Source organism: Zootoca vivipara, chromosome 6 (assembly GCF_965207765.1).
Source record: "Zootoca vivipara chromosome 6, rZooViv2.hap1.1, whole genome shotgun sequence".
Classification (NCBI taxonomy): Eukaryota; Metazoa; Chordata; class Lepidosauria; order Squamata; family Lacertidae; genus Zootoca; species Zootoca vivipara.
The window spans coordinates 61,906,256-61,931,373 of record NC_142589.1 but is presented as its reverse complement, the minus strand read 5'-3'; the positions used below and the strand labels follow the sequence as shown (position 1 = coordinate 61,931,373).

Here is a 25,118-nt window from a genome sequence, read left to right as displayed (position 1 = left end):
GTCATTTTTTCCTGCCATCTGCATTGTGTTTCCTTTGACTTGAAATAAATGGGGTGGAATAATGTAATAGCAACATCATTTATGTAATTTTGCTGCAGCAGAAAGGCAAGTAATGCACTTTTTAGTGGGGAATGAACTGCTGTGGAACGGAAACAGTGATGCATGAGACAAATAGAGGACATAATGGAAAACGATGTATTCTTATCTCCCTATCTGGGAGTAAGCCCTATTGAATTCAGTAGGACTTGCTTCTGAGCAGACGCGGTTAGGATTACAGCCTAAACTATCAAGTGGGGAGAGTTTTAACTGTGGGAGGAGAAGGAATGCAGATTACCTCCTTGGATGGGTGTACCCAAGGCCATGACTCCATAGTAGGAGAAGGGTCCGTTCTCAAACTTCATGTTTTCCTTGCAAGCTTCGACCTCCACCTTTCCCTGGAACAGAAAGGCAATATTAGGACCTTTAAACTTGACTTGTCAGAGAAGGGTCAACCTGTAGCACCCAAGCCAATCTGGAATCTCACAACAATCCATTTCGTGGCAAGCAGAAGTAACTCCCAAGAAACCCAATCAAAGAAAACATTACAGACAAGTATTATTCATCTCTCTCAAACAACGGGCTTGGTAGCTTTGGCATGCGTAGGATAGGCCCAGAAATAAGGCCTTCTCCTTAATTCTAAGTAGGGACCAGCTGCTATCACTGTTGTGCAGGACAGCTCAGTTGGTAGAGTATGAGATTCTTGATCTCAGGGTTGTGGGTTCAAGACCCATACTGGGCAAAAGATTCCTGCACTGCAGGGGGTTGGACTAGATGCCTGGACCTGTAGGCTGTAAGTCATCCAGGTGACCGGCACCATCAGCCAATCAGTTGTCGCCCCAGGGGCAGAGCTGGGGACCAGAAAAGGAGGCTGCAGTCAATGCTGGTCAGCCATTCTGGTCAGAGCATCAGCAAGGAAGGCTGCTGTGTTGTAAGCCAGAAAATAGCTTATCTCCTGAGTTTATGCCAATAAAACTCAGAAACGTGAGGAGTTAGGAGTCCAACATTGTTTATTGCAAAGCAATAGGTCACAGTCGGATCGTTCCGCAAAACTGCAACACCGCCTGGTGGTCCAGGCAGCGGTATTTATAAAATTTCAAACAAAGCATTTCAATTTCCACCAATCATATACATCATTACTTCATTTCATGTTTAATACACATGCACAATAAGCACTGGCAATTTCTGCTGATTAAGTTCTGATTCCCACCATGTTCTGTTACATTGTGCATGTTTCATAAAGTACATAACAGGTTACCATAACTTTTCTATTAGAAGCACACTCAAGGATTTACAGGGGTACACATTATCACATTTATTGTGGCCCTTTGGGCCACCACCACAGTTGGACCCACCTTTACTCTTAAGGTAACATGTCCCAGGTCTCTATGTCGCAGCTCCTGTTGTCGCCTCATCCTCAATGCTGGGCTTCCTTTATTTTGGTGCTGCAGGTGGATGGCTGGGTTCACAGGCAGCGGCCTCCTTGGGGGTGGGGGTGGGGTGGGGCTGCTTCCAGGTTACCCCCTACTTGGGGACACGAGTTTGGCACCAGTTTATTTCACACGGCCGGTGTTAATTTTGTCCCTGACACATAGATGGTGCCATGTTGCTGTGATCACACGGACGGCACCATTTTGTTTTTGGTCACATGGTTGACGCCAATTGGTTTTTGACCACATGGTCGGCGCAATGTGATCTGCATGAGCACATTTGCAGTAGATCTCTTGGCATCTACAATGGAGGGTTTGTGCTCAGTGCCTGATACAAACTGCCCGGGCCGTCTTAAGCATATCAGGCGCCCTGGCGCCGTGGTGCGAAGATTGCTCCGGCGCGCCCCCCGCCCCATTTCCCACTGCGTCTGTCTGGCAGGCGCAGCGCACAGCACCCCCTGGTGGCCCGGCGCCATGCGCCACCCAGCCTTGCCTTAGAGCCAGCCCTGCAAACTGCCAAAGGTGGCAGGTCCAATCCCTGTATGGGGCAGCTGCATATTCCTGTTATGGCACCAATTATTACCCTACACAGGATTACTAATAGAATAAATTTGGATGCATGCATGTATGTTTGCGAGTATACTGGTTTTCCGGCTTGCGGGGTTGTACTACCGGTAGATGTCTAGCAGTGGCCTTCCTATTGTATAATTTATGCATGTCTGCACTTATATACATGTATGCTGGTGTGTAGTTATATATATCCTGTAGTGTGTCATGCCCCACTAGGAATGCTGGTAAGCACATTTCCTCCTACGCGAAGGGGTTGATCCAGATGACCTCATGGGTCCCTCCCCCTCTTGTGTTCTGCAACATTGGCCTGAATATGCTGTACACAGTTGCCATAGGACACGCAGTTGGTACTGACATGCCACATGGAGTGCCACCAGTGATAAGGCTTTTAAGGTGGACTCTGTTCCAATTGGCCAGTCACTAGCAGGGTCACAGAATCATGGAACTGTAGTGTTGGAAGGGACCATGAGAGTCGTCTTATTGGGATACATGACTATAGCCTAAGCAGGGGCTACCAAACCTTCTGCATCCATGGGCCCTTATTCCAAACCAGAGAAGTTGTTGTGGGCCTCACACATGTGCTGTCTTTGCTCCCTAGCTGTAAACCTCCCCTTGCCTAAAGAAGGCCTTTTTCAAGTTTCAGCACAGAGATGGGACCCAGCAGGCACCAGGAAGACTTCTCTGTGCACATTGGCTACCAAAAGTGCCGCGTTGATGACCCACAGATTAGGTCATGCAGTTGGTGCTTCCTTGGCTGTGCGGAGAGAGTAGGAAGTGCCAACAAAGTACCGGTACCTGTAAAATGAGAATGAAGTAATCTGCTGGTGTGTTCTTTTCATACAAGTTGTGTCTGGGAGATTCTTTGTTCTGCTCATCAAATTTCAGCTCACAGATGACACCAGGATGCTTGAGGAGACGTAGCAGGTACTTCTCGGAGATGAGGCTCGGGCAAAATTGCAAGACCTCTGCATGACAAGGAGAGGACACAGGAATCAAAGGATGCTTCCTGGGAGCAAAATCCTTTCCCAGATCCATGCCACCATGAGGCAAGGCGAGTTAGCCAGCTGGAGGCAGATGGCGGGTGGCATCGGATGGAACAGAGTGGGAGAGTGATGGCACTCACACATTATGGATGTCAGCTACTGTACCTGGAAATCCTTTTGGGCCTGCTGCACTGAGGAACTGAGCCGGGGCACAGCTCAGTGGGAAGATACTCTGTATGTGTACAGAGCTAGGAGTTTAAATATGCATGTGTAGGTTTGGCTTTCAGGTAGGTTTGGCTTTCAGATCAGACGGGACATTCCTGGCCCTACTTGAAGAAGCTGGGGGCAGGGACTAAACCTGGGACCCTTTGCATTCAAAGCTGATGCCCTACCTCTCTTCCTCTCTGCAGCACTTTTATTTATGATAACTAGTTGTTTTACATCTGTTACTAATATATGCCTTTTTATGGCACTTGACCCCAATTAATGCATTTTTGTGCACAATAACTGGGCTGCAGACATTGAGGAAGAACAAATGTTCTAGGGTGGCTATGTTTCAGTTCTTGTATTGTTTAAGAAAATGTGAATCAGGTAGCTATGACATAAATAATAATAATAATAATAATAATAATAATAATAATAATTTATTTATACCCCGCCCATCTGGCTGGGTTTCCCCAGCCACTCTGGGCGGCTTCCAACAGAAAAATAAAATACAGTAACCTATTAAACATTAAAAGCCTCCCTGAACAGGGCTGTCTTCAGATGTCTTTGTGAACTGAATCAAATTTCTTGCCCTTTCCTATTCTGAACTCCAGTTGCTGGGAATCACAAGTGGGGAGAGTGCAGCTGCACTGATGTCCTGCTGGCAGACTCCCCATTGGCACCTGATTGGCCACTGTGAGAAGAGAGTGCTGGGTGCAATGGACTTTTGGCTCTTTTTATGTACTCATGTTCATAGTAGTTTAGGATGTGCAGGGCAGATGGTGTGGCACACATGGTTCTGTCCTCAAGCACCTCACTGCTCCCAGCATGTGCCGCCTGAGGCAGCTCCCTCACTCTGCCTAATGGTAGGGCCAGGCCCACCTTACCCATCACGGTGCTGCCTGAAGCAGGCCAATTTATCCTGCTGCGCAGCAGGGCCAGCCCTGCAAGGAGTTAATCAGGCTGATTTCATGGTCATGCTAGATGGCCTTCTCCACCTTTCCAGTGGCCTAGGTGGTCCCTGAGGGCTCGTACCTGTAGAGAGAAAGCGGTGTGCAGCCAGGAGTAGCTGAGGGGAGATCTTCATCTCAATGTCGTTGCCCCTGAAGGCAGAGAAGTCCCACTTCCTTGGGCTGGCATCTCGTCTTCTGGTACGATTGTAGGCTGCAAGGGAGGAAAGCAAATAAAGAATCACTACATTGTGTTGTTATAGAAGCAGCCATGGGCACACTGTGTAATGTAGGAGTGGAAGGAAATGGAGAGAGCAGAATCTCGCAGTCACATATGGATCCAAAAGAACATATATGCTTCTAGTCCTCATGATCACTGAGGAAAATCTGAAAGCACATGGTAGCTATCTGCGAGATGGCTCAGAAACCAGTGAAGTTTCAATGACGTGGAATTTGGGAGCTTCCTGTCTTGTCCCCGCTTCCAAGGGGGTGATCCCCCATCTCAACACCAATTTTGATTCCCCTTTTAGCCCTTGTCAAAAAGATTGCTAGATTCTACCATGAATGACATACATTTGGATTTTATTTTTTAAAAACACTGAAAATGTTTAAAAAGAAATTTAAAACACATCAACATCCCTGTATGTGGATAGCTTTGCCTAAATAAAAATGTTTTAAGCAGGTGCCAAAATGAGCACAGTGAAGGCACTTGCCTGGTGTCAGCAGGCAGGGAGTTCCAAAGTGTAGGAGCTGCCATACAAAAAGTTTGATAAAGGAAGTATGATATTATTTTGTTTTACATTTTTGGATGACTTTATACTCCAGCTTTCACAAGTACATTTACGGCAGCTAACAAATCCAGATGTTCCCCCCTTACTCCTTTCATCCTCACATCAGTCCTGTGAGGTAGGCTAGGCAGAGAGATAGTGACTGGCCCAAAGTCACCCAGTGAGCTTTATGGTCCCTGGGTGGGTCTCCCCAGTCCGAGTGATCAGCAGAGATAAAACAGCTGAGACCTTTGCCTGATACTGAAATGGTATCAAAGTCGGTAGCACCACTGAGGTATCTCCTTTCCTCCCCTCGCAACACCACCCACCACACCTTGGGTGGCAGGGATACCCTAAGTTAGGCTTTTCTTGAAATTTTCCATGATGGAACCCAAAATGGCATACACAGGACTCCCCATGTGGTCGCCCGCCAAGGCACTGAGCAGCCCCAGATCTGCTTATCTTGAGTGTGTTGGCTGCATCATGTCCCTTCAGAGCACACCAAAGAAATACGTTTGTATAAATATAAATGTGTTTAACTGGAAAGATCAAGTTCAGAGTTTGTACAGTGGTACCTCGGGTTAAGAACTTAATTCATTCCAGAGGTCCACTCGGGTTAAGAACTTAATTCATTCTGGAGGTCCGTTCTTAGCCTGAAACTGTTCTTAACCTGAGGTACCACTTTAGCTAATGGGGCCTCCTGCTGCCACTGCACCGCCGCCGCACGATTTCTGTTCTCATCCTGAAGCAAAGTTCTTAACCCAAGGTACTATTTCTGGATTAGTGGAGTCTGTAACCTGAAGCATCTGTAACCTGAAGCATCTGTAACCCAAGGTACCATTGTATATCCATGGAGTTTAGCCTTTTTTGAAAATACCAGCAACCCGCAACCTAGATTTTCCTTGGGATCTCTCAAAGCTTCTCATTTTTCCTGGCAACGCAGAGGGCCAGGTAAGGGAAAATGGCAGTGCTCCATACCTGTCAGCAGTTTAATGAGCTGGGGTGGGGTGGGGTGTCAAACCGGGAACTAGGAGTTGCACAAAGGGATCAGAGTCCAGGGGCAAAGCCAGCAGTCAGGACCAAGAAGGTGGTTGGAACTGGAGGTCAAATCAAGAAGCAAGGTTGAGGAGCAAACCAGACGCCAGGACTGAAAGGCAAACCATGAGGCAAGACTGGGAAGCAACTAGAGAGCGTCCCTCAAGAGGACAAAGTGGGGCACTGCCTCTGAGCCTCACCATGTTGCCTTCCATGAAATGGGTTGGGGAAACTTTTTGTTGCCATAGAAAAGACTATTCGCTTCACCTATTGTTTTCCCCAGCTCTGTTTGCAATGACCTGAGCTCCACCAGGCCCAATGGTCACCAGTTACCATTGGGAGCAGGTCAGAAGCAGTGGTGCAGTTAGGTAATGATTATTCAGGAGGGCTCCTCAGATAAATGTGCATTCCTTCACTTGCTTCTGCTGAGTGAGGTCCTGGACTTCTGCACCATCTTGTTTTGACAGCCCATAATTTCCTTATTTTAATTCTGCCTATTGGTGCTTCATAACATTGTAGCTTGGAGCAATTACAGCTCCTGCAATAGTAGGATAATAACTCTAAATCTAAGGCCAGCATCTCAAATTACCTCATGACACTATTGATTCTAGGCAGACTGCAAGAGAAATGAGCAAAATTCAGTTGGAAACAACTAATGCCGATCACGATCTTTTCCCTCTACCATTCTTCTCCGAGTGTTTTCTGCAGAAATGGCAGTGGTCCAAGATAGGCTAGCTGAGCCACCATTGGTGGGAACAAAATACAGTTGCACCTGCCACAGCACAGTGTGTGTTAAGCCTTCATCTGAAGACAAATGAGGAACACAAGGCCTGCCAAATATTGTAGGACTCCCATCATCACTAAAAATTGGCCATACTAACTGGGACTAATGGAAGTTAGAGTCCAATGACATCTATAGGGCCATAGCTTCCCCACCTACACCCAAAATGAGGAAATATAATGCAGTGAGTCTGTCTGTCTGTCTGTCTGTCTGTCTGTCTGTCTGTCTGTCTGTCTGTCTGTCTGTCTGTCTCTCTCTCTCTCTCTCTCTCTCTCTCACACACACACACACACACACACACACACACACTGCTGTTTCATAGGTGGAAAAACAACTAGGAATGAACCTAACTGTTGAGATCTGATTCGTCCAGGATCTCTGACTTGATTATCTCTTCAATGACATCCTCCAGGGTCACGATACCCAACACTTCATCTTCATATTCATATTCAGCCTCATTCTTCTTTAGGACAATGGCCAGGTGAGATTTACCTGTGGGGCAGACTTTGGTTATATCACTGAGGCATGGGCATAGCCAAGGGGAGAAGCAGGGGGCAGCTGCTCTCCCAGATCAAGTAAAACAATAGAAGTACTTAACTGACCAATCACATCGGTTCTTCCCCCCTAACAAAGTCCTGCCCCCACCCCAACAAAAATTCTGGCTACACCCATGCACTGAGGCCAAAACATCATTTGATGGTGTTTTAAAACACACACACACACACTAGTTTCAAAAAAGTTTTAAAGAGTTATATCCATTAAATAAAATTCTTATATAATCTTGGCTTTGGCCCACAGATGTTCTTTCATGGAGATGGGGAACCCGTGTCTCTCAAGGCGTGCCTTACATCTCTTCAGAAAACTTATCTATAGGTCTGACCATTTGTCCATCTAGCCCAGCCTATTCTGCCTGGCAGTGGCTCTCCAAAGTCCCAGATGGGAAATAATATTCCACATCTCTGCTATTTGACCCTTTTAAATGGGAGGTGTCAGGGCTTGCTTTTCTGCTTTCAATGCAATCCCTCCTCCGATATGCCTTTTTCTTTCATCCTGTAGATCCCCCACTTCCATTCTGCTTTAACTAAGACAACTGTTGCGTTTAAAGAAGAGTCATAGTATATCTGCCTTCCCCAATTTGGTGCCCTCCAGATATTGTTGGGCCACAACTCCTGTCATCCCTATTCCAGCTGTAAGTTAGAGTAAAACAGCACCTGGAGATTGGCAACAGGTTTGGGGAAGGCTGTAGGAGAGCCTTCTCCTGTTCCTTCAGGAAAGCTGTCTGCAATCCTTAAAGTACCTGTAGCTGAATCTGCAGTCACCTGCTTCAGCATAGGATTCACCAGTTGCTGGGAATCACAAGTGGAGAGAGGGTTGTTGCATTCAGGTCCTGCTTGCAGGCTACCTATAAGCATGTGGTTGGCCATTGGGAGAAAAGGATACTGGACTAAGATGGGCCTTTGGCCTGATCTCACAGGGCTTACATACTTATGGCTATGGAATGGGAGAAGTTACAGGGCAGTTATCCCCAGAGGCCAAGAACGATGAGACAGCCATGTGCTCAGGCCAGCTCACCCATGAGGCAGAGTGAGGCAGCTGATTCAAGTGGCAGAATCCAAGGGGTGCTGCCATGGGTGCCCCCACCGGTGGAGAAGTGGCTGAGGCTTCTGAGTTATGGCAAGATCTTGCGAGATCCCTGCAAGAGCTCCATGAGGTCTTGTGGGGCTCTCACAAGGCTGTGGCAGCATGGGTGGCACTTTCCTGTTTCACCTCAGGTGGCAAAACAGGTTGGGCTGCCCCTGACAGGATGCTATGTAAGGGGATGCTGAACTCTTCTCTCACCCCACCTCCTGTGATTCATCTAAGTTCTGCCTGGGGAGACACTGGGCCTCAAATGCAAGGGCCATTTCTGTCATCCATAAAATGTTGGCACCAATCTATGCCATCACTTTCTCTGGATGATGACCAATCCCTCTGGCCTGTTCTAAAGGTAACCACTATTTAAAAGTTGCTCCTTCTTCAAAAGAGAAACAAAAAGTTAACTTTTAAATGGAGGCTGAAGCTGACTCGATCTCCACCTTGTTACCTTTTTTGAACTCTTCAAGCACATCATCCAGTTTGGTGGTGTGGTAAACAAAATGCACCGGATGGTTGTAAAATTTAGTGATCGTCTTCAGCGGGGTGCAGTCATCTGGGTCCACAAAGGCTAGATCCTTGACATACAGCATATCAACTATATTTGTCCTCTCCTTTTCGTAGATGGGGATACGTGTGTAGCCGCTCTCCATGATCTCCGTCATGGTGTTGAAGTCAAGGACGGCATTGCTGTTGAGCAAGAAGCAGTCGTGCAGTGGGGTCATGACATGCTCCACTGCCTTAGTCCTTAGCTCCAGTGCTCCTTGGATGATATTCAGCTCTTGCTTCAGCAGGCCCATGTATGGCTCGGTCAGCCTCAGCATCTCCATCAGCTTCTCTCGGTTGTACCTGTGGCCCATTTCTTGACCAAGTACATAGTCCAGTATTTTACTTGTAGGGTAGGAGAGAGGGAAAGTCAGCAGCATGACAAACTTGGTGATGACAATGGTTTTGGCACCCACTTCCAAGCCATGGCGGCTGCAGAGGGCCTGGGGGATTATCTCCCCAAAGAGAACGATACCAAATGTAGAGGCCACTATAGCCAGAATGCTTGCGTTAACCATGGAGTCAAACAGTATGGTGAAGGAGGTGTTGACTAAGACGTTGCCGAGGAGCAAAGAACAGAGCAGGTAATTGCCGTGCCGCCGAATGGGCTCAATCCTGGCAGCGTACTTCTTCTCACTGGGTGTGCCACAGTTCTGGACGACGCGCAGCTCCATGGGGTCCAGGGACATCAGGCCCAGGTTGAGACCACTAAACATGCCTGACAACGCCAGCAGGATGACCACCAGGAGTATCTTCAGCCAGAGAGGCAGTTTTAATTGATTTTCCTCGATCACTTGGATCACCAAATCGCGGTCGCTGAACCAATACCGTGGCATGCCCGAATGATCTTCCAAGCACATCACATAGTTCTTGAACTCGATTTCCTTCCGCAGGATCAGGACTAAAACATCCAGCAGGGCAGTGGTGTTCCGTACCTCATGGCAGTATGGGTTCACCAGCAAGTCGTTGGTCTTCTTGTTGCAGGCGTCCACATTAACATTAGCACCTGACGCATCAGGTAATTCAGCAAAGTATATCATCTGGCAAGTATGTTGGTGGATGCCCTGACCGAAGATCCGAAGCCGGATGGTGCTTCCTTCCACCACTTGGATGATGCCGTCTTCCAAGACTGTAGAACCTGGTTTGGTGCTGTTCTCCACCCTCATGCCTAAAATGACTGTTCTACTAGTGGCTGGCAAAGGGAACGTTGTCAGCAGAAAGAAGAGACACCTTACCAGCAGCAGTACCAGTCCTGCATCCTCATCCCTCCAGCTCAGGCAGCTCCCCAAACCATTCATTGTGGACATGTCCCTTGAGAGCTCCGCTGATCAGTACCTCCAGTTACTCTCTAGGTGCACACACTGGGCTGTACAAGCACATGTCATAAACCCACCTCATATGCAGACACACTCACCTCATTTGCATGCCACACTGTTTCCTAGTAGCTTAAATAACTCCACCCTTGAAGGAGATATTTTATATATTCTTCCATGGTGCGGGGAGAGGGGAAGGTCCTTTCAGAGGTCAGCGCCCTAAACAGATGGCCAGTTCTTGCTCTGAGGAAGAAATTGACCCTCCAGATCTCTCTGGTCTTCAGGACTTTCTCTAGGCTTCACATTTTCCTCAGCCATATTTCCTCTCCGCGGGCCATACCCTCTTCACGAACCATACTTTGCCACTTCTGTGAGTGTTTCCTCCTGACTGGAATGTGTCCTTGAACTCTGATAATGCCTCTTGGTTGCTTGAATGCTGTATAGATGAGGTTGCGTAAACCAGAGAAGCGGACACGGAGCAATGGATTCAAACTACAAGAAAGAAGATTCCACCTAAACATTAGGAAGAACTTCCTGACAGTAAGAGCTGTTCGGCAGTTGAATTTGCTCCCAAGGAGTGTGGTGGAGCCTCCTTCTTTGGAGCCATCTGTTAGGATTGCTTTGATGGTGTTTCCTGCTTGGCAGGGGGTTGGACTGGATGGCCCTTGTCGTCTCTTCCAATTCTATGATTCTATGGGCCAACAAACTGAAGCTGAATCTTGAAAAGACTGAGGTATTCTATGTTCCAAGTTCTCAAGTCCAGGAGGTGGGAAGATGGCCTGCTCTGGTTGGCGTTGCACTCCTCTGGAAGGAGCAGATTGTGGGTACACCTAGATCTAACATTGTCACTTGAGGGGTCCAGGTGGTGTCGGTGGCCACGCTGGGGGTGCCTATTACCAGCTCCTTCTAGTTCACCAACAACAACCACTTTTGGACAGAGATGACTTCCATGCAACTGCATGCACTGGTAATTCCCAGACTGGGTTATTGCAATGCACCGTACATGGGGCTATCCTTGAAAATGACTCGGAAACGTCAAATGGCAGTCATGCAAGAAATAAGCAAAATAGCTAAACAGGTACTAGAAGTAACCCCAGAACTGGCCCTACTGAACATCTTCCAAGATAACAATGCCCACTCACACTATAAAGAGCTCATAACCCACCTACTCTCAGCAGCCAGAAACATCATAGCCAGACACTGGAGGGACCTGTCAGGAATAAACATGGAACACTGGTATCAAGAAACAGCCTTACTTGAAAAGCTAACTAACAGACTGAAACTGACACGGGGACAAATAGAAGAGGACTCCTTCACTCTGGTATGGCTCCCCTTTATCACATATACAGCCCAACAAGACAACAACATGAACCCACCAACAGCATTCGATTCAATATGGCTAACTTGACCCAACAACACACACACACACACACACACACACACAAATCCAACTGCAGCCAACCAAAGACTAGGGTTGCCAGACTCAATAGAGGACAGGACTTCTGTGCCTTTCATTGCCCTGCTCTCTTTTGAGTCTGGACAACTTAAAGAGAAACCAGCAGACCCTTTGGTTGGAAATTAAATAAAGGGTCTGCTGGTTCCCCTTAAGGTTTCCAGACTCAAAAGAGAGCAGGGCAATGAAAGGCACAGAAGTCCTGTCCTCTATTGAGTCTGGCAACCCTACCAAAGACAATCAACCACACCCTAGGCCACACCAACCTCTCTCATCACCAAGGAAACATCACAAGCGAATAGAAAGAGAACATACTCAAGTGACACTGACACAAAAGCCCCACACAAGTCTAAGCAAAATAACATAAACTTTGCCGTTCCCTCTCTCCTGTCCCCACCTCTTTTCTTCCCAGCCCTATACTGGATATAACCCCAATGTCTCACAACAAATGTAACTGATCTGTAGAAAACACAACCTGAAGAAATAGACAATGCATATGCTTTTGTAAATGAGGAAAATCTTTAATATGTATTTTTTTAAATGCAGATTACCGGCTTGAGTTGCTTTTAGAACTCCTATAATCACTGCTCTAAAACAGCTGCATTGGTTGCCAGCTCATTTCCAGGCCCAATTCAAGGTCAAAATCTATCTCTTTGCCCAGGCATATTACAGTTGTTATTTTACTCTGCTCTGATTTGGCTTTCTGTAGTCTCTAATTGTTTTTATATTTGTGTTATTTCTATATCCTAGTGTCTCCTTTTGGATATTTAAAAGGGGTCTTTTAAAGGGGCAGAAAAGGGAGGCAGACTGCATTATCTTAATCTTTGTGGGTTCCTTTTTTTTTACAGACTCTTCTTTTCAATTCTTTTAAGTAGGCTTTGCTATAATAGGGTCAAAAGCTGATTTGAAAATAATCGCTCATTGCGAGTGAGGAGAGAGAACGGGAGGATTTAAGACCAAGCTGTGCATTTCATACCATTAATTGAAACCCTCTGTGAGATAATGTGTTCTTTCTCCTATTTGAACCCTGATCCCTTCCTCCCTTACACTGCTGTTAAAACCATCCTCTCCACTTTCCTTTTGGCCAACTAGACTAGACGCTGGATGAGATTATGGCAACAGAGAGAAAGAAGGGGATCTGCTCTGCCTTCCCTTCCTCCACTTCCTTCATGGGGTTTATGGTGCCATATCACTCTTTCACTTAAAGCACCAGCAGCAGCAGCAAGAACTGTGTTTTAGTGATAGTTAAAAGATCAATAAAATAAAAACAAAACAGGGTCAAAGTGGCACTCACCACTAGGAATAGGGGAGATTTTAGATTCAGTTTGCATTTAAAGATGAATCTACCTAATTTGAACTTTCCCAAATAATACAAGAACCAAAACACAGCCATCCTAATAATAATAATAATAATAATAATAATAATAATAATAATAATAATAATAAATTCACTTCTTTGAATTTTGCACCACAATGCTCCAGCCAAGCCATGTGTACAAAAACTGCAAAGTGAACATAGTGAAAATAACATACAGAACTGGATAACGTTAGGGGAAAGTCTTTTGCAAAAATGTATATATTAGGCATAACTGCATACCAAACGTGTAAAGAAATTCACATTAAAGTGATGGTGAATTTTCAAGGAGACTTTATAAACAGACACACAATTATGGGGAAATGTGGAGAGCTGAATTTGAGACTGGAAAAAAGAGGGAGAGAAACTGAAATGGGCAGATTCTCCAATCCCTACGCACCACAAAAGAATCGGCCCTCTGGTATGCAGAGAACCTAGTCAGATGTACTGTACATATAGAAAAAGTGCAGTACTCCTGATAGTGTTGGGAACAGCCTCATGACAGCAGAGTCTCTACCACTTACCAGCAGGGACAGGCACAAGGCATTGGCAGAGTCAGGGCTGTGGGGATGAACTAGTGGGAGCGCCAGATTGGCTCCACGGATGTGCCTCTTAAAATGTGCGTGCAGGGTTAACACACAGCTTGGAAGCCAAACAGAGCACTGGCTCCCTCCTGGATAAGCACAGCTTACCCTTGGTTATAATCGCAATGAGACCCTAAGTTTTGTAATATAAGAATGCTAAGTTTATCTAAGGAAATGCACGCTTGTTAGGAAAGATCCTGTCTAATCCAGGTGGAGGGATGCAAAGAGCCATGTGCCTGATCTTTGGTCTCGGCAGGAGAGACATAAAAATATGTCTCCTCTCCCAAGGTGAAGATGAAAGAGAAGGGGAAAGGAAATGAGGAAAGCAACCCAGAGAGTATCAGTCTAGCACAGGCATCCCCAAACTGCGGCCCTCCAGATGTTTTGGCCTACAACTCCCATGATCCCTAGCTAACAGGACCAGTGGTCAGGGATGATGGGAATTGTAGGCCAAAACATCTGGATGGTCGAAGTTTGGGGTTGCCTGGTCTAGCACCTGAAGGAGGGTCAGCACATGTTGAAGGACAGCCTATGGCAGGCATGGGCAAACTTGGCCCTCCAGCTGTTTTGGGACTACAATTCCCATCATCCCTGACCACTGGTCCTGTTAGCTAGGGATCGTGGGAGTTGTAGGCCAAAACATCTGGAGGGTCGCAGTTTGGGGATGCCTAGTCTAGGGAGCTTGGAGGTTCCTCTCTCTCTCTCCTTTCTCCCCATGAGACACACCAGTATTCAATACAAGCTGAGTTGCAATCCAACACTGAAAACACAGACCTTGCCTTGGTCTCCCACTAAGCAGCAGCTATTGTTGCTGTTCTGCCCTACTACCAGGCAAGTCGCTGCTGGGCAGTGTTATGGGCCACCCATCTGGAAATAGTTCTTAAGGTGCAGGAGCCCTGCTGTCTTTTTCATGTGATCACCCTACTGAGGACATCCAAGGTTGTTGGGTTTTTTTAAAAAAAGAAAATATACTGGTATTATAAATTTTTGGTGCTAGAGCTTATGGGTGCAGAAGTTATAGATTTAGTGTTAGATTTTAATCAAGGGGGGGGGAGTTAAACTGCAAACACTGAATTCCCAGATCCAGCAAGGATTCAAGATGGAAATAACACAGGCGAACTTCCTCCTGAAATAATTGACTGGCGATGGCAGAATCGTTAACCTAACAAAAGATGAGCCATCATATGACGTTCAGTGCCAGACAGCAAGAGGGTTGGAGCCCCTCATCCAGCTGTGTGTTAGTGGGCAGAGACAAAAGATGGTTAAGAATTTCTGTTTGGATGATGCAAGGCTGGAGGGGGATAGTTTCACTGGGTTAGCGGTGAAAAGGAAGGTGAATGGGGGTGAAAAGCACCATGTGGGCTGACTGTAACAGGCTACAACAAAGAGACAGGGAGCATGGCTGATTTCTCTGTTCTTAGACCCAAGCCTGCTATATCTATGGGAGAAGCAAGTGACCCTCTTGGAGTGTAATGCATTGACCCAGGTAGACTCAGGTTGTGTATATGTGTAAATAAACCATATAGCATAAAGACCCCAGTCTCTGCTGTGTCCCATTGTCCAAAAGGAAACAGACAAAGCGTGCTTGCAACCCTGTTGGTCAGGGGCGTACCCAGGATCAAAACTAGGCCTATCAGTTTGAGGAAGGGTGGTGAGATATAAACATTCCACCAAATAAAACAAACAAACAATTTTTTAAAAAAAACTTCTGGAAGCATTGATCTTTGTGATCAGTTCCTTCGCTTCAGTTGGCTTTCCTCAGACTTCATCTGAGCTCAATCCCCTTTGGAGCCTGAATCTGACACTGGCAGCAGCTGACCTACATCCTACGGTCAACTTCAACAGCGCCATATCTCCCTGGACGTTGTCATAGCTCAGTGTGAAGTTTGGAGCAAGTGAAGGCATTGAGAAGGAGCTCATCCCCCCCCCCAATTAGCATAATGGCAGGCAGCATGAGTCAGCTGCAAGCTAGGCCTCTTGACATTTCCACAGTATGAGCTGGCACCATGACGCACAGCATTTGTACATTCTGACACAGCAATAGGAAAAGTCACCAGGCTGGTTAAGGGAAACAGTACTGGCTTTTGAATTACTGCCAGGAATATTTCAAGTAGAGGGTTTTTTAAAAAGAAGAATTGCTTGCTTATTTGTGTTGCCTCCTTTATGGAGCATCTCAGTAACTTGTCACACTGAGGCAACAATCCTGTGTGTGCACGCTTACCTGGGGGAAAGTCCCACTGAGCATAATGGGACTTACTTCTGAGGAAACGTGTGTAGATTTGCACTGTACATCTAAAACCTGCCATACAAGTACTTTGAGTTACGTATGCTGTAGGAGAAATGACTGAGAGGCAATAGAACATAAAAAGTGCCCTGCTAGATCAGGTCAAAGGTCCGGTATCCTGTTCTCACAGTGGCCAACCAGAAGTCTCCTCTGAGAAACCCACAAGAAGGAACAGAAGGAACAAAAAGCAACAGCAATCTCCCCACTTGTGGTTCCAAGAAATGGGTATTCAGAAGTATACTGCTTCCAACAGTGGAGGGATAGCATAGTAATCATGGCTGGTGTGGTGTGGATGACGACAAGGCTATAGTCCTGGCTGAAGCACACTAAGAGCTCATCCAGATTTACATTTGTCTCCTGCCTAGAAAGAACAGGTCTTAGTGGTTTTCCAGTTGTACCTGTGCCTAGAAAGTGTGGGACAAGTGGTTTTGCTCTAGCCCCGCCACTTTCCCCCAGAAAACCCGTACTTCAGTGATAAATCAGAGCAAACTCAATCCGGAGAGAACCCAATTGACATATACCACTGAAGATCGAGCTTTTTCAGAGGAAAGTGTTGGGGCAAAGGCAAGTCTGGATGAGTCATATGTCCTGATGAAGTCAAGCAGACTTGCTTCTGAGTAAGCATGCATAGGGCTGCATCATGCAGGGGTGGTTCTCTACAATTTTCATTCACGGGCTGCTCCTGTGAGCCATTCCCATCACACAAAAGCACTCTGTGACTTTAACTATGTTTGCTCTTAAGTCAGGCAGAGATGCTTTTGAATTGTGACTAGATGCTTGGTGTGCCCATTACTGACTCTTTGACAGTGTTCTAAGTGGATGGCACTGGGGAGTTTTATGCCAGTTTTGGTGAGCTGCAGCATCAGTTTCCTCCCACTCCCAGATCTTACTAAGGTGCACACTGCAAATAGAGGGTGTTCGTTTTTCCTTAAGAAACATTTTTCAAAACACATTGGGAACAATACATACCAATCTGTGTGTCTGCCATTAGGTGTATTTTCTATTGGCCCCTCCAAACATTTTTTTATTGTGCACTTGCAATGACTGGTGTTCGTTAAGGTATTAGGAGGCATTCAAAAAGCTTCTGCACTGTGCTGCAACCCTGATCAGATTCATTCCCAGCCCATACTGCTACCGGGATGTGGCTTTGGGTTGTTTGTTTGTTTGTTTGTTTGTTTGTTGTGATATCGTGTGGGGGGCAGAGACACAGCTGCATAAGCTACACAACAGAATTCCCTGTGGCAAACTCAATCCCACAGCTGATACACGCAAATAGCATCTTTGCCATCTTGCTAGTGGCCAAGTGCTTGGGAAGTGCTGTCCAAAGCACTTTGCAAGCCCTGTGCTCAGCAAATCCTGAATGCTGAGCTAAGGGCTTGCAAAGCCTCCTGCATTGCTCTTCCCAAATGTCAGACAACCAGCTGTCTGCTAGGTGCTTGGGAAGCACCACATGTGATTTTTAGATGATTGACAGGTGGGTTGTCCCACCCTCCTGTCAACATTGACCCATGAAGGTAGGGACAATGATTCTACCAGCCTAAAAGGTTTCCCCACTGTTTACTTACCAGCTTCTCATCTGTCAACATCTTACCAGCACACATTCATGTTCCCATAAATCAGCCAGCCTCCACTTTGTGTCATGTGCCTTTATTTTCAGCTGCAGAAATCTACTCAATAAGCACTTTTAATTTCAATGACACTCCTCCAGATTCACATGATTTTGTGATCACGGCTATTCAGCATTCCTACACATGCCCTCTTGAAAGCAATCCCCAATGAGACTTACTCCCAGGTAAGCATGCACAGGTGTTCAACCATAGGGAGGGAGAAAATCACACTTTCAAAGTATTTCCCATTGTTCATTTGCAAAGCTATCACCCGGGTGCTGGGATTTGCTTTGCGTGTCTCACCTCTTCCACCTGGCTTAAGTCAACCACCTTCAAAACAATGAACACAATGTTTATTTGGGTATAAACTCTGCGCTCCTTTCCAGCTGGTGCCTGTAGCAAAATATGTACATTTGTTCCAACAGAGCCCAAATGCCGCATCAGCAGGGCAGGAGCCCTTCACCAGAAACATATGGGAGGCAAAGATTACGTAACAGACCAGCTGCCTGATTATCTCATCCATATTAAGGTAGTCCCTGCAGCACTTTCATGAAATAGCAATTTATTTATCTATTTATTTCTAAAACAAACACACCACCAAATACCTTCGAGTTCCTTTATAAAAGAGGAGAGTAGACGTATCATTTTATCCCTACTAGGCGAAGATAACAGGAGTCCCTTCTGATGCCAAAGGTCGGAGTGAGGGGGGGAGAAGCAGCTTCAAAATTTCCTGTCCTTTACATTCTTGTAATGGAAACAAACAAACAAATTCCTTCCAGTAGCACCTTAGAGACCAACTACGTTTGTCATAGGTATGAGCTTTCGTGTGCATGCACGCTTCTTCAGATGGATTGCTTGTAATGGATTGCTGTATGGGAAGGGCAAATATTATAACTGAATAGGGTGTCCAGGTGCAAAAGAGAGGGCTCCTGCACCTTTAATAGCTTCATGACAAGCTACAGTTGCTGAAATTCCCTTTTCTACATTGCTACTAAAAGTACAGGAGCCCTGTCCTCTTTTGCACCTGGCAACCATGCAAGACAGCTAGGTCAGAACCAGTACCTCTCGCACCGTCATTATCCAAACCACATGAATCCCAATTTTCTTTGCTATATGTCAGGGCTGTCCAACAGGTCAACTGCGATCTACTGGGCGATCGCAGGGATCCGTGGTCGATCCTGGTCGATTGTGAGACCCTGACACACACACACCCCCCAAAAAAATCAACAATTTTTGCTCCCTAAAAAAAGCTCAACAACTCCGGTCAATACAATGGGTGGATCACTGCCAGTGTTTTTTTCGTGCAAGTAGATCACAGTCTCTCAGAAGTTGGACATTCCTGCTGCATATGGATGCAACTCTGTGGTTGAAAGTATGTGTTTATCCAAATTGCTAGTGATTGGCAGCCTGGCCCTTTCTTAGGCTGCAATTCTATCCACACTTGAACACAGTAGGACTTACTTCTGAGTAGACCTATATAGGACTGCACTGTATACGTTCCAGGGAAAGAGAAGAGAGGTTGCATATTTGGATAAAGGTCACTCTTCATACGGTCACTCTTCAATGCATTTAACCTGTTCAAGATGTCCTTCCAGGGCTTCAACCTGGGGAAAGTGTTGGGGGGGGGAGCGCTCGGACACAGTGCTTTAAAGTATGGACCTGTGCCTAGTGTACGTTTGGATGAGCCCTTAGTTTTCAGAAGCTAATATTTTTAAAAAATATTATGTCAGTCTCTTGAGAAACCTGTGTTCAAAAATGAGAATTCCTCTCCTGCTGTCCCCACTATTTTTATTGTTGTGTTAGCTCTAAGCATCAGTTGTTCAAACAACCTCTTGTTAGCCTGATGGTTATGATAACATTGGGTTAAATGCAGTGACTTTATTTCAATCCTGATTTTGCAATCTCCCTCCTTTTTTCTTAAAGGGAGTTTCTAGACCTTTTGCTTTTAAGTCTGGCTGTTATCAAACCTAAGTGGCTTCTTTGGATGCTTGCATTTCTCCAGTGAGCTCATGCCTCCTCCTGAGCTCCTTTTCTTCCTACTGCACCACTCCGCCTATCTCCCAGTGCTTCATGCATCAGTCTCCCTCACTGCTCCAGTTCCTGCAGCAGCACAGCTAGGTAATTTTAGAATGCAGTCCTAACCATGCCTACTCAGAAGTATGACCAACTGAATCAAATGGGGCATACTCGCAGGTAAGCGAGGTTAGAATTGCAGTGTCTCTGGAATTAATGGTCTTGTCTCCCTACCTCTTTTGATGGCAATGCCTGCTACTTCATTCACTTCAGAATGTGATTAGCCAAACCTGTGGCATAGGTCCCCCTCCCGATGCCCATGCCCATTCTGCTGAGTGCAGCCCGGGACATTTGCCCCAAAGTCCTGCCTGGATGGCACCATCAAAAGCTTAAACCTGGTGAACCTCACAGGTGCCAAAAGCTCCTTGTTGTGTTTGCTGCAGAAGAGTAACTAGGCTACCTCGCTAGATGCAAAAGCAATCCGAATTCTACAAGAAAACCCCTACAGTTATTTTTGTAGTGAGAAAGTTGAGCAATTTTGTCCAGTATTACTTAGACTGCACAGTACATTCCTGTTACATAACGAGTATTTTAGCTTCGAATTCTAAGCACATGCTGTAGCCCTACCTACGTAAAAGAAATGCAGCCTGGCTTTATTTCAGCGCCCTGTTTTGACCCCCCGTTTTGAAGTCTGATTCAATCTGTTCCTTTGTCAAAGCAGCTGAAAGTGGAACTAATACAAAAGTACAAAGCTGGCATGTCTTCACCCCATATACCCAAACCTGTTGGATACAGAGGATCAAGGGCACAATATCCAGTGGATATTCTGCACCCATTCATTACCCTGTAAGATTCTAAATGGCAAAGCAACGCCAACATCTACATTAAAAGTGCAATAAATAAAAGTATTTCAGAAGTTCCCATCAGCTAACCAGCAAGAGGCAAACTCTAGCCCCAATAAAGACCAAGATAGATTCTCAATATGAGAAATTATAGTGTTTCTGATGTTCAGAACAGCAGGTCAGTCCAACTCAGGTCAGTAAGTGCTAGACAAAAGGCTAAGGAAGAGCTCTAATACAATCATTGTAGGAAAAAATTCCTGCTCAGTCCCCGTAACGCCATTGTCCAAAACAGCAGGAAGGAGCAATTCGGGATACCTCTTGTCTTGGTTGCAGTTCCATGGCAGTTTCCCTCGGTGGATAAAGGAAGCTTTTGTTATGTACTAGGGCAAAATTAAGGCCAATTTCTTGGAACCAGTAACAGGAAATGTGGTGGGGAGAGGAGAATAGAAGCCAAGCATGACCAGCAGCCTTGCTGGGTAAAAGAAGCACCTGCATTGAGGAAGATCTAGCAGCAGAGTGTCAGGTGAAGGTCAAGTCTGTCAAGCAGGTGCTTACCGTTGGGCAAGCCTACTCCTCCACATCACTAAAGTCCCATGGCCGGAAGCAACTTCAAGGTGGAATCTTTGGCAGACAACTCGGAAGCCAAGCCATGTGTGTGTGTGTGTGTGTGTGTGTGTGTGTGTGTGTGTGTATATATATATATATATATATATATATATATATATATATGAGGGATGGGACTTGCTCTTCTCCTGAACCAAAATTTATTTCTTCAAAGACCCATGGGTACCAGCAGAGTTTAGGAGGGGCAATGTCAAGCCACAAAAAAACTGACTGCTTTTAAGAGTTATGCAAAGATGAAATGTTTCCAGGTTCTGCACAATCCAGAAGCTCTCCGAGGCCCTGGACTAAAAAGGATGAGTTTCTACAAAACAGATGGGTACTTTTTGATTGCATAAGAACCAGCAGACTCAACACCCTCTCTCCAGCTGCTGCCAAAAGGGCTGCCTAGACATATTGATGCTGCCCATTTTGCTCTGGGTCCTCACTAGAATGCAATGAAGAGGCCTCCTGTGGTAATAGACATTTCCAAAAGTCGAAGCTGAAGCACCCAACTGCTTGACTCCTAGTAAAAAGGACTCATTTCCTAGGAGCAGAAGGTGCCGTTTTTTGCTTCCTAAAGGCAAGTGGTCCAGGACTGGTTCCCACCATCATCTCACCCTCTGACCGTCAGTCCAAAAAAGCCAGCTCTGGAACAACTTTAAAGCTTCAGCAGACCAGTTCAAGAGCAGCAGAGCTGAATCTGGGGCTGGTTGCAAGCCAAACTTATCCAAACCATAAGGAAAGTCAATGAATGAGATGGTCATGAGAATCAGATGTCTCCAATAGTTGAGCAGCCAATAGATCTGATGATGATGAGCAGCTGGAAAAGAGCCACACTATACATCTGAAGCACATTCAACTCCCTCCAAAGAATCTAGGAACTGTAGTTTGCTCCTTCACAAACCTTTCCAGCACCCTTAACAAATTATAGTTGCCAGGATTCCTTGGGGGAAGTCATATACTTTAAATGTGCAATAAGAATGCTTTAAATGCATAAGGTGGATCTGCCTGGAGGGAGCTGTTTGCCACAAGCAGATGGGGAAGGAAGGAAGGATGCTCACCAACATTCATCACCACACCCTCCTGCTCTGGGGGGCTCGGGAAACGGTCCCCATCCTTGGAGGAAAATTCTGCAAGGAAGACCCTCTGCACGCTTACTAGCACCTGTCGCCTTCCACCCCACCCCCCTAGCGACACCCTCCCTCCAGCGGGTAGCAGAGGGGTGCAGCGCCCCACCCCACTTCTAAGGCCGGGTTCGCCGGGGCTGATGGGGAGAAGGAGCTGGTGCTGCCCCCTGCTGGATCCTCTTGAAGGGGGACTCGGGCGGCTCCGGGGGGCCCCCTCGGCCGCGGCGCGTTCTGCAGGCAGCCCAAGGCACGCAGCTGCCCAATCCCAGCGCCGAAGCCAGCAAGGCGGGCGGCCTGGCTTTTTTGCAGCGCCGCAGGCTCTTCTTCAGGCGCTGCCCGTTTGTGGTCAGGTAGAGCTCGGCCTGCGCCACGCCGCTGCCCAGGCGGCCCAAGCTCTCGGCGCGGTTGGCCATGCGCAGCTCGGCCTCGATGAAGACGCGGTGCAGCTGCTCAACACGCCTCTCCAGCTCCGACACCAACTGCCGGCGCCCTTCCGCCTCCAGCAGCCGACGCCGGGCTTCGGCCAGCTCCAGCGCGCCCCGCACCGCCGCGGGCAGGGACGAGGCGGAGGCGCCCGCTCCGCGCACCTCCAGCTCGCGGCTGGCGGCTGCTGCCGCGGCCGCGGCCGCCTGCTCAGGCTGCCCGGCCTCCGAGCGGCTGTGCGGCGTCATGGCTTCGCCAGCAGAGGGCGCGGGACCGCAGCCGGGCATCCAGGCGCGCGCTTCGGAGAGCGAGAGGAGGAGCGCACCGCCGCACCTTGGAGAAGCCGCTGATGCTGCTGGCGAGGCGCCCGGGGCGCGCCAGGCTCCGCTCTCGACTCGACGGGGCTAAGGAGCTCCTTCCCAGGATCGCCTCGGGGATTCGGGGTGCGCTTTCTCTCCCCCGATCCCCCGTGCCGAGGCTCCAGGGGACCGGCGGCGGCGGCGTTGCCGCGGAAGCGAGGCGCAGGTCTCGCCGGTCTGTGATGTTGTGGCGAAGTGGCGAACGGCTCCGAGCGCTCTTATAACGGGACGGCAGGGCGGGCGGGGTGTTGGCAGGGGGGCGGCTGAGAGATGCCGCCCTGAGCCAGTCATCGAAGCGGCGGGAGCATCACTCAGCGAATCCCCGCCCGGTGCCTGCCCGCCCACCCGGCTGCAGCCGGTGCGCATCCCTTCGCCAGTCCCGATCCCAGCTCCCCTCTTCCCGCCTGGCGGTTGCATCACCTTCGCACACGTCCGCCTGGGGACTCTCCGCTTTTTGCCCTCCGCGGACGCCCCTTGCCTCTGTACGGAACAGCTGCTAACCCAGCAACCTGCCGCAGGAGCTTCTGGCCAGACACGTTTTCGCTCTGCTTGGAGGCTAGACCAGACCACGCACAAACACACCCCTTTCTCACAACACCCTTTCCCTCGGCGGATACACTCACAAGTGCCAATAGCATACTTTTACTCGAGGCTGAGGGCAAAGTACATGCTTCTGGCAAAGGTGGACAGGCACATTGACTGAACACATACGCTTGCTAATCCCCATCCCCATGGGCAAATTCCCATCCCCATGACCATAAAGAACAGAGAGCGGGTGGCATTGTGGTCTAAATCAATGTGTCTCTTGGGCTTGCTGATCAGATGGTCGGTGGTTGAAATCTGTGTGACAGGGTGAGCTCCCGTTCTGTCCCAGCTTCTGCCAACCTAGCAGTTCCAAAGCGCACCAGTTCAAGTAGATAAATAGGTACTGCTGCAGCAGGAAAGTAAATGGTGTTTCCATGCACTCTGACTTCCGTCCTAGTGTCCCATTGCGCCAGAAGCGGTTTAGTCATGCTGGCCACATGACCCGGAAAGCTGTCTGCGGACAAATGCCGGCTCCCTCAGCCTGAAGTGAGATGAGCGCTGCACCCCATAGTCGCCCTTGACTAGACTCAACCTTCCAGGGGTCCTTTACCTTTACCTTCCACCCATTAACAACTAGGGCTGATGAAAGAAATCTTAATACAACCCTATCTGTACAAAATTGATGGTCTTATTGCAGTCTTATTGTTCATTGCATTATGAATTTTACTATAGTGGTCACAGGCCCAGTAAACCCTGTAAAGATATTAGCTTAAGTTTCATAGTCTATACATTTTCCAAATAAATGTATTAATTAAACCTGTACCTTAAACCTATACTTACTTCTGAGGAAATGAACATAGGATTGTACTGTTAATCTAATGAGCTTTCATTGATTAATCAACCAATGATCTACAGAGATGATCTACAGAGTAATAAAGCAATAGAAGAAAAAGAATGCTGAAAAGTGTTCCCCACCCTTGTTATGCAGTTTCCTCTATTGTTTTTAGCTGCCTCTCCAATATTTTAATGAATTGGATGTTTTATTCATTTAGGTATTATAATTTATTTTTATGTTTTACCCCGGTCTAGTATTTGGGATGTCAGTGAGTGGTAGGCTATTTTAATAAATAAAAATGAAATATTAGAGTAAGTTTCTGCTTTTGCCCATTTTGTATTCTGATTGCTTTCCTTTGAGACTTGCTATAGAAAGTTATAAAAAATTATTGTTATTATATTGATTTTACTTCTTGCCTACCAGTATTTCCAGCACCCCTGATGAGGACAACTGTACAGTAGCAGCATACTGCACAATAAATTATCCAGAACCTACTTGAGGCTTTCCTCTCGTTTTTAGGCCATTTTGGTGCCATCTTTCCTTTTTCTCCTTAACTTTTCTTGCAGATTTTAGGAATGTTGGGTTATATTCGAAGTATCACAATGATACAATGGCGCAATGATTTTGTCTTGCACTATGAAACTTTCCCCTCCTGGCTTCCCCTGTGCCCCTCCCCAATCTGCTCTGAGAGCCCCCCCCCCCAACCCTCTGGAGCAGATTTAGGGAGAGTACAGGAGGGGGGCGAGTTCTGTTGCACAAGCTTAAATCTTTTCACTGGCAGGGTGTGTTAGATGGATACTGCCCTGTGTATGTAGTGTATCATAATATTAACATTCTGCATTCTGCTGCTTGCATTTTTGTT

At 47.1% G+C, this 25,118-nt stretch overlaps 2 protein-coding genes across 2 annotated transcripts in view; both read right to left on the bottom strand.

The window, feature by feature from the left end:
* Positions 1–24,743, bottom strand: part of LOC118086755 (metal transporter CNNM4-like) — a 29,714-nt gene extending 4,971 nt beyond the window's left edge. The window contains exons 1-6 of the mRNA XM_060275777.2: positions 22,871–24,743; positions 8,840–11,457; positions 7,108–7,248; positions 4,259–4,387; positions 2,832–3,001; positions 335–434 (exon numbers count right to left, since the gene is read on the bottom strand). Of these exons, the coding sequence (XP_060131760.1) occupies positions 335–434; positions 2,832–3,001; positions 4,259–4,387; positions 7,108–7,248; positions 8,840–10,241 (1,942 nt within the window). The 5' untranslated portion in view covers positions 10,242–11,457; positions 22,871–24,743. The remainder of the gene's footprint in view (positions 1–334; positions 435–2,831; positions 3,002–4,258; positions 4,388–7,107; positions 7,249–8,839; positions 11,458–22,870) is intronic.
* Positions 17,554–22,877, bottom strand: TRNP1 (TMF1 regulated nuclear protein 1). The gene has a single exon (XM_035118749.3). The coding sequence runs from the start codon at positions 22,822–22,824 to the stop codon at positions 22,231–22,233; it is 594 nt and encodes a 197-aa protein (XP_034974640.2). The 5' UTR covers positions 22,825–22,877; the 3' UTR covers positions 17,554–22,230.
* Positions 24,744–25,118: the final 375 nt, after the last annotated feature.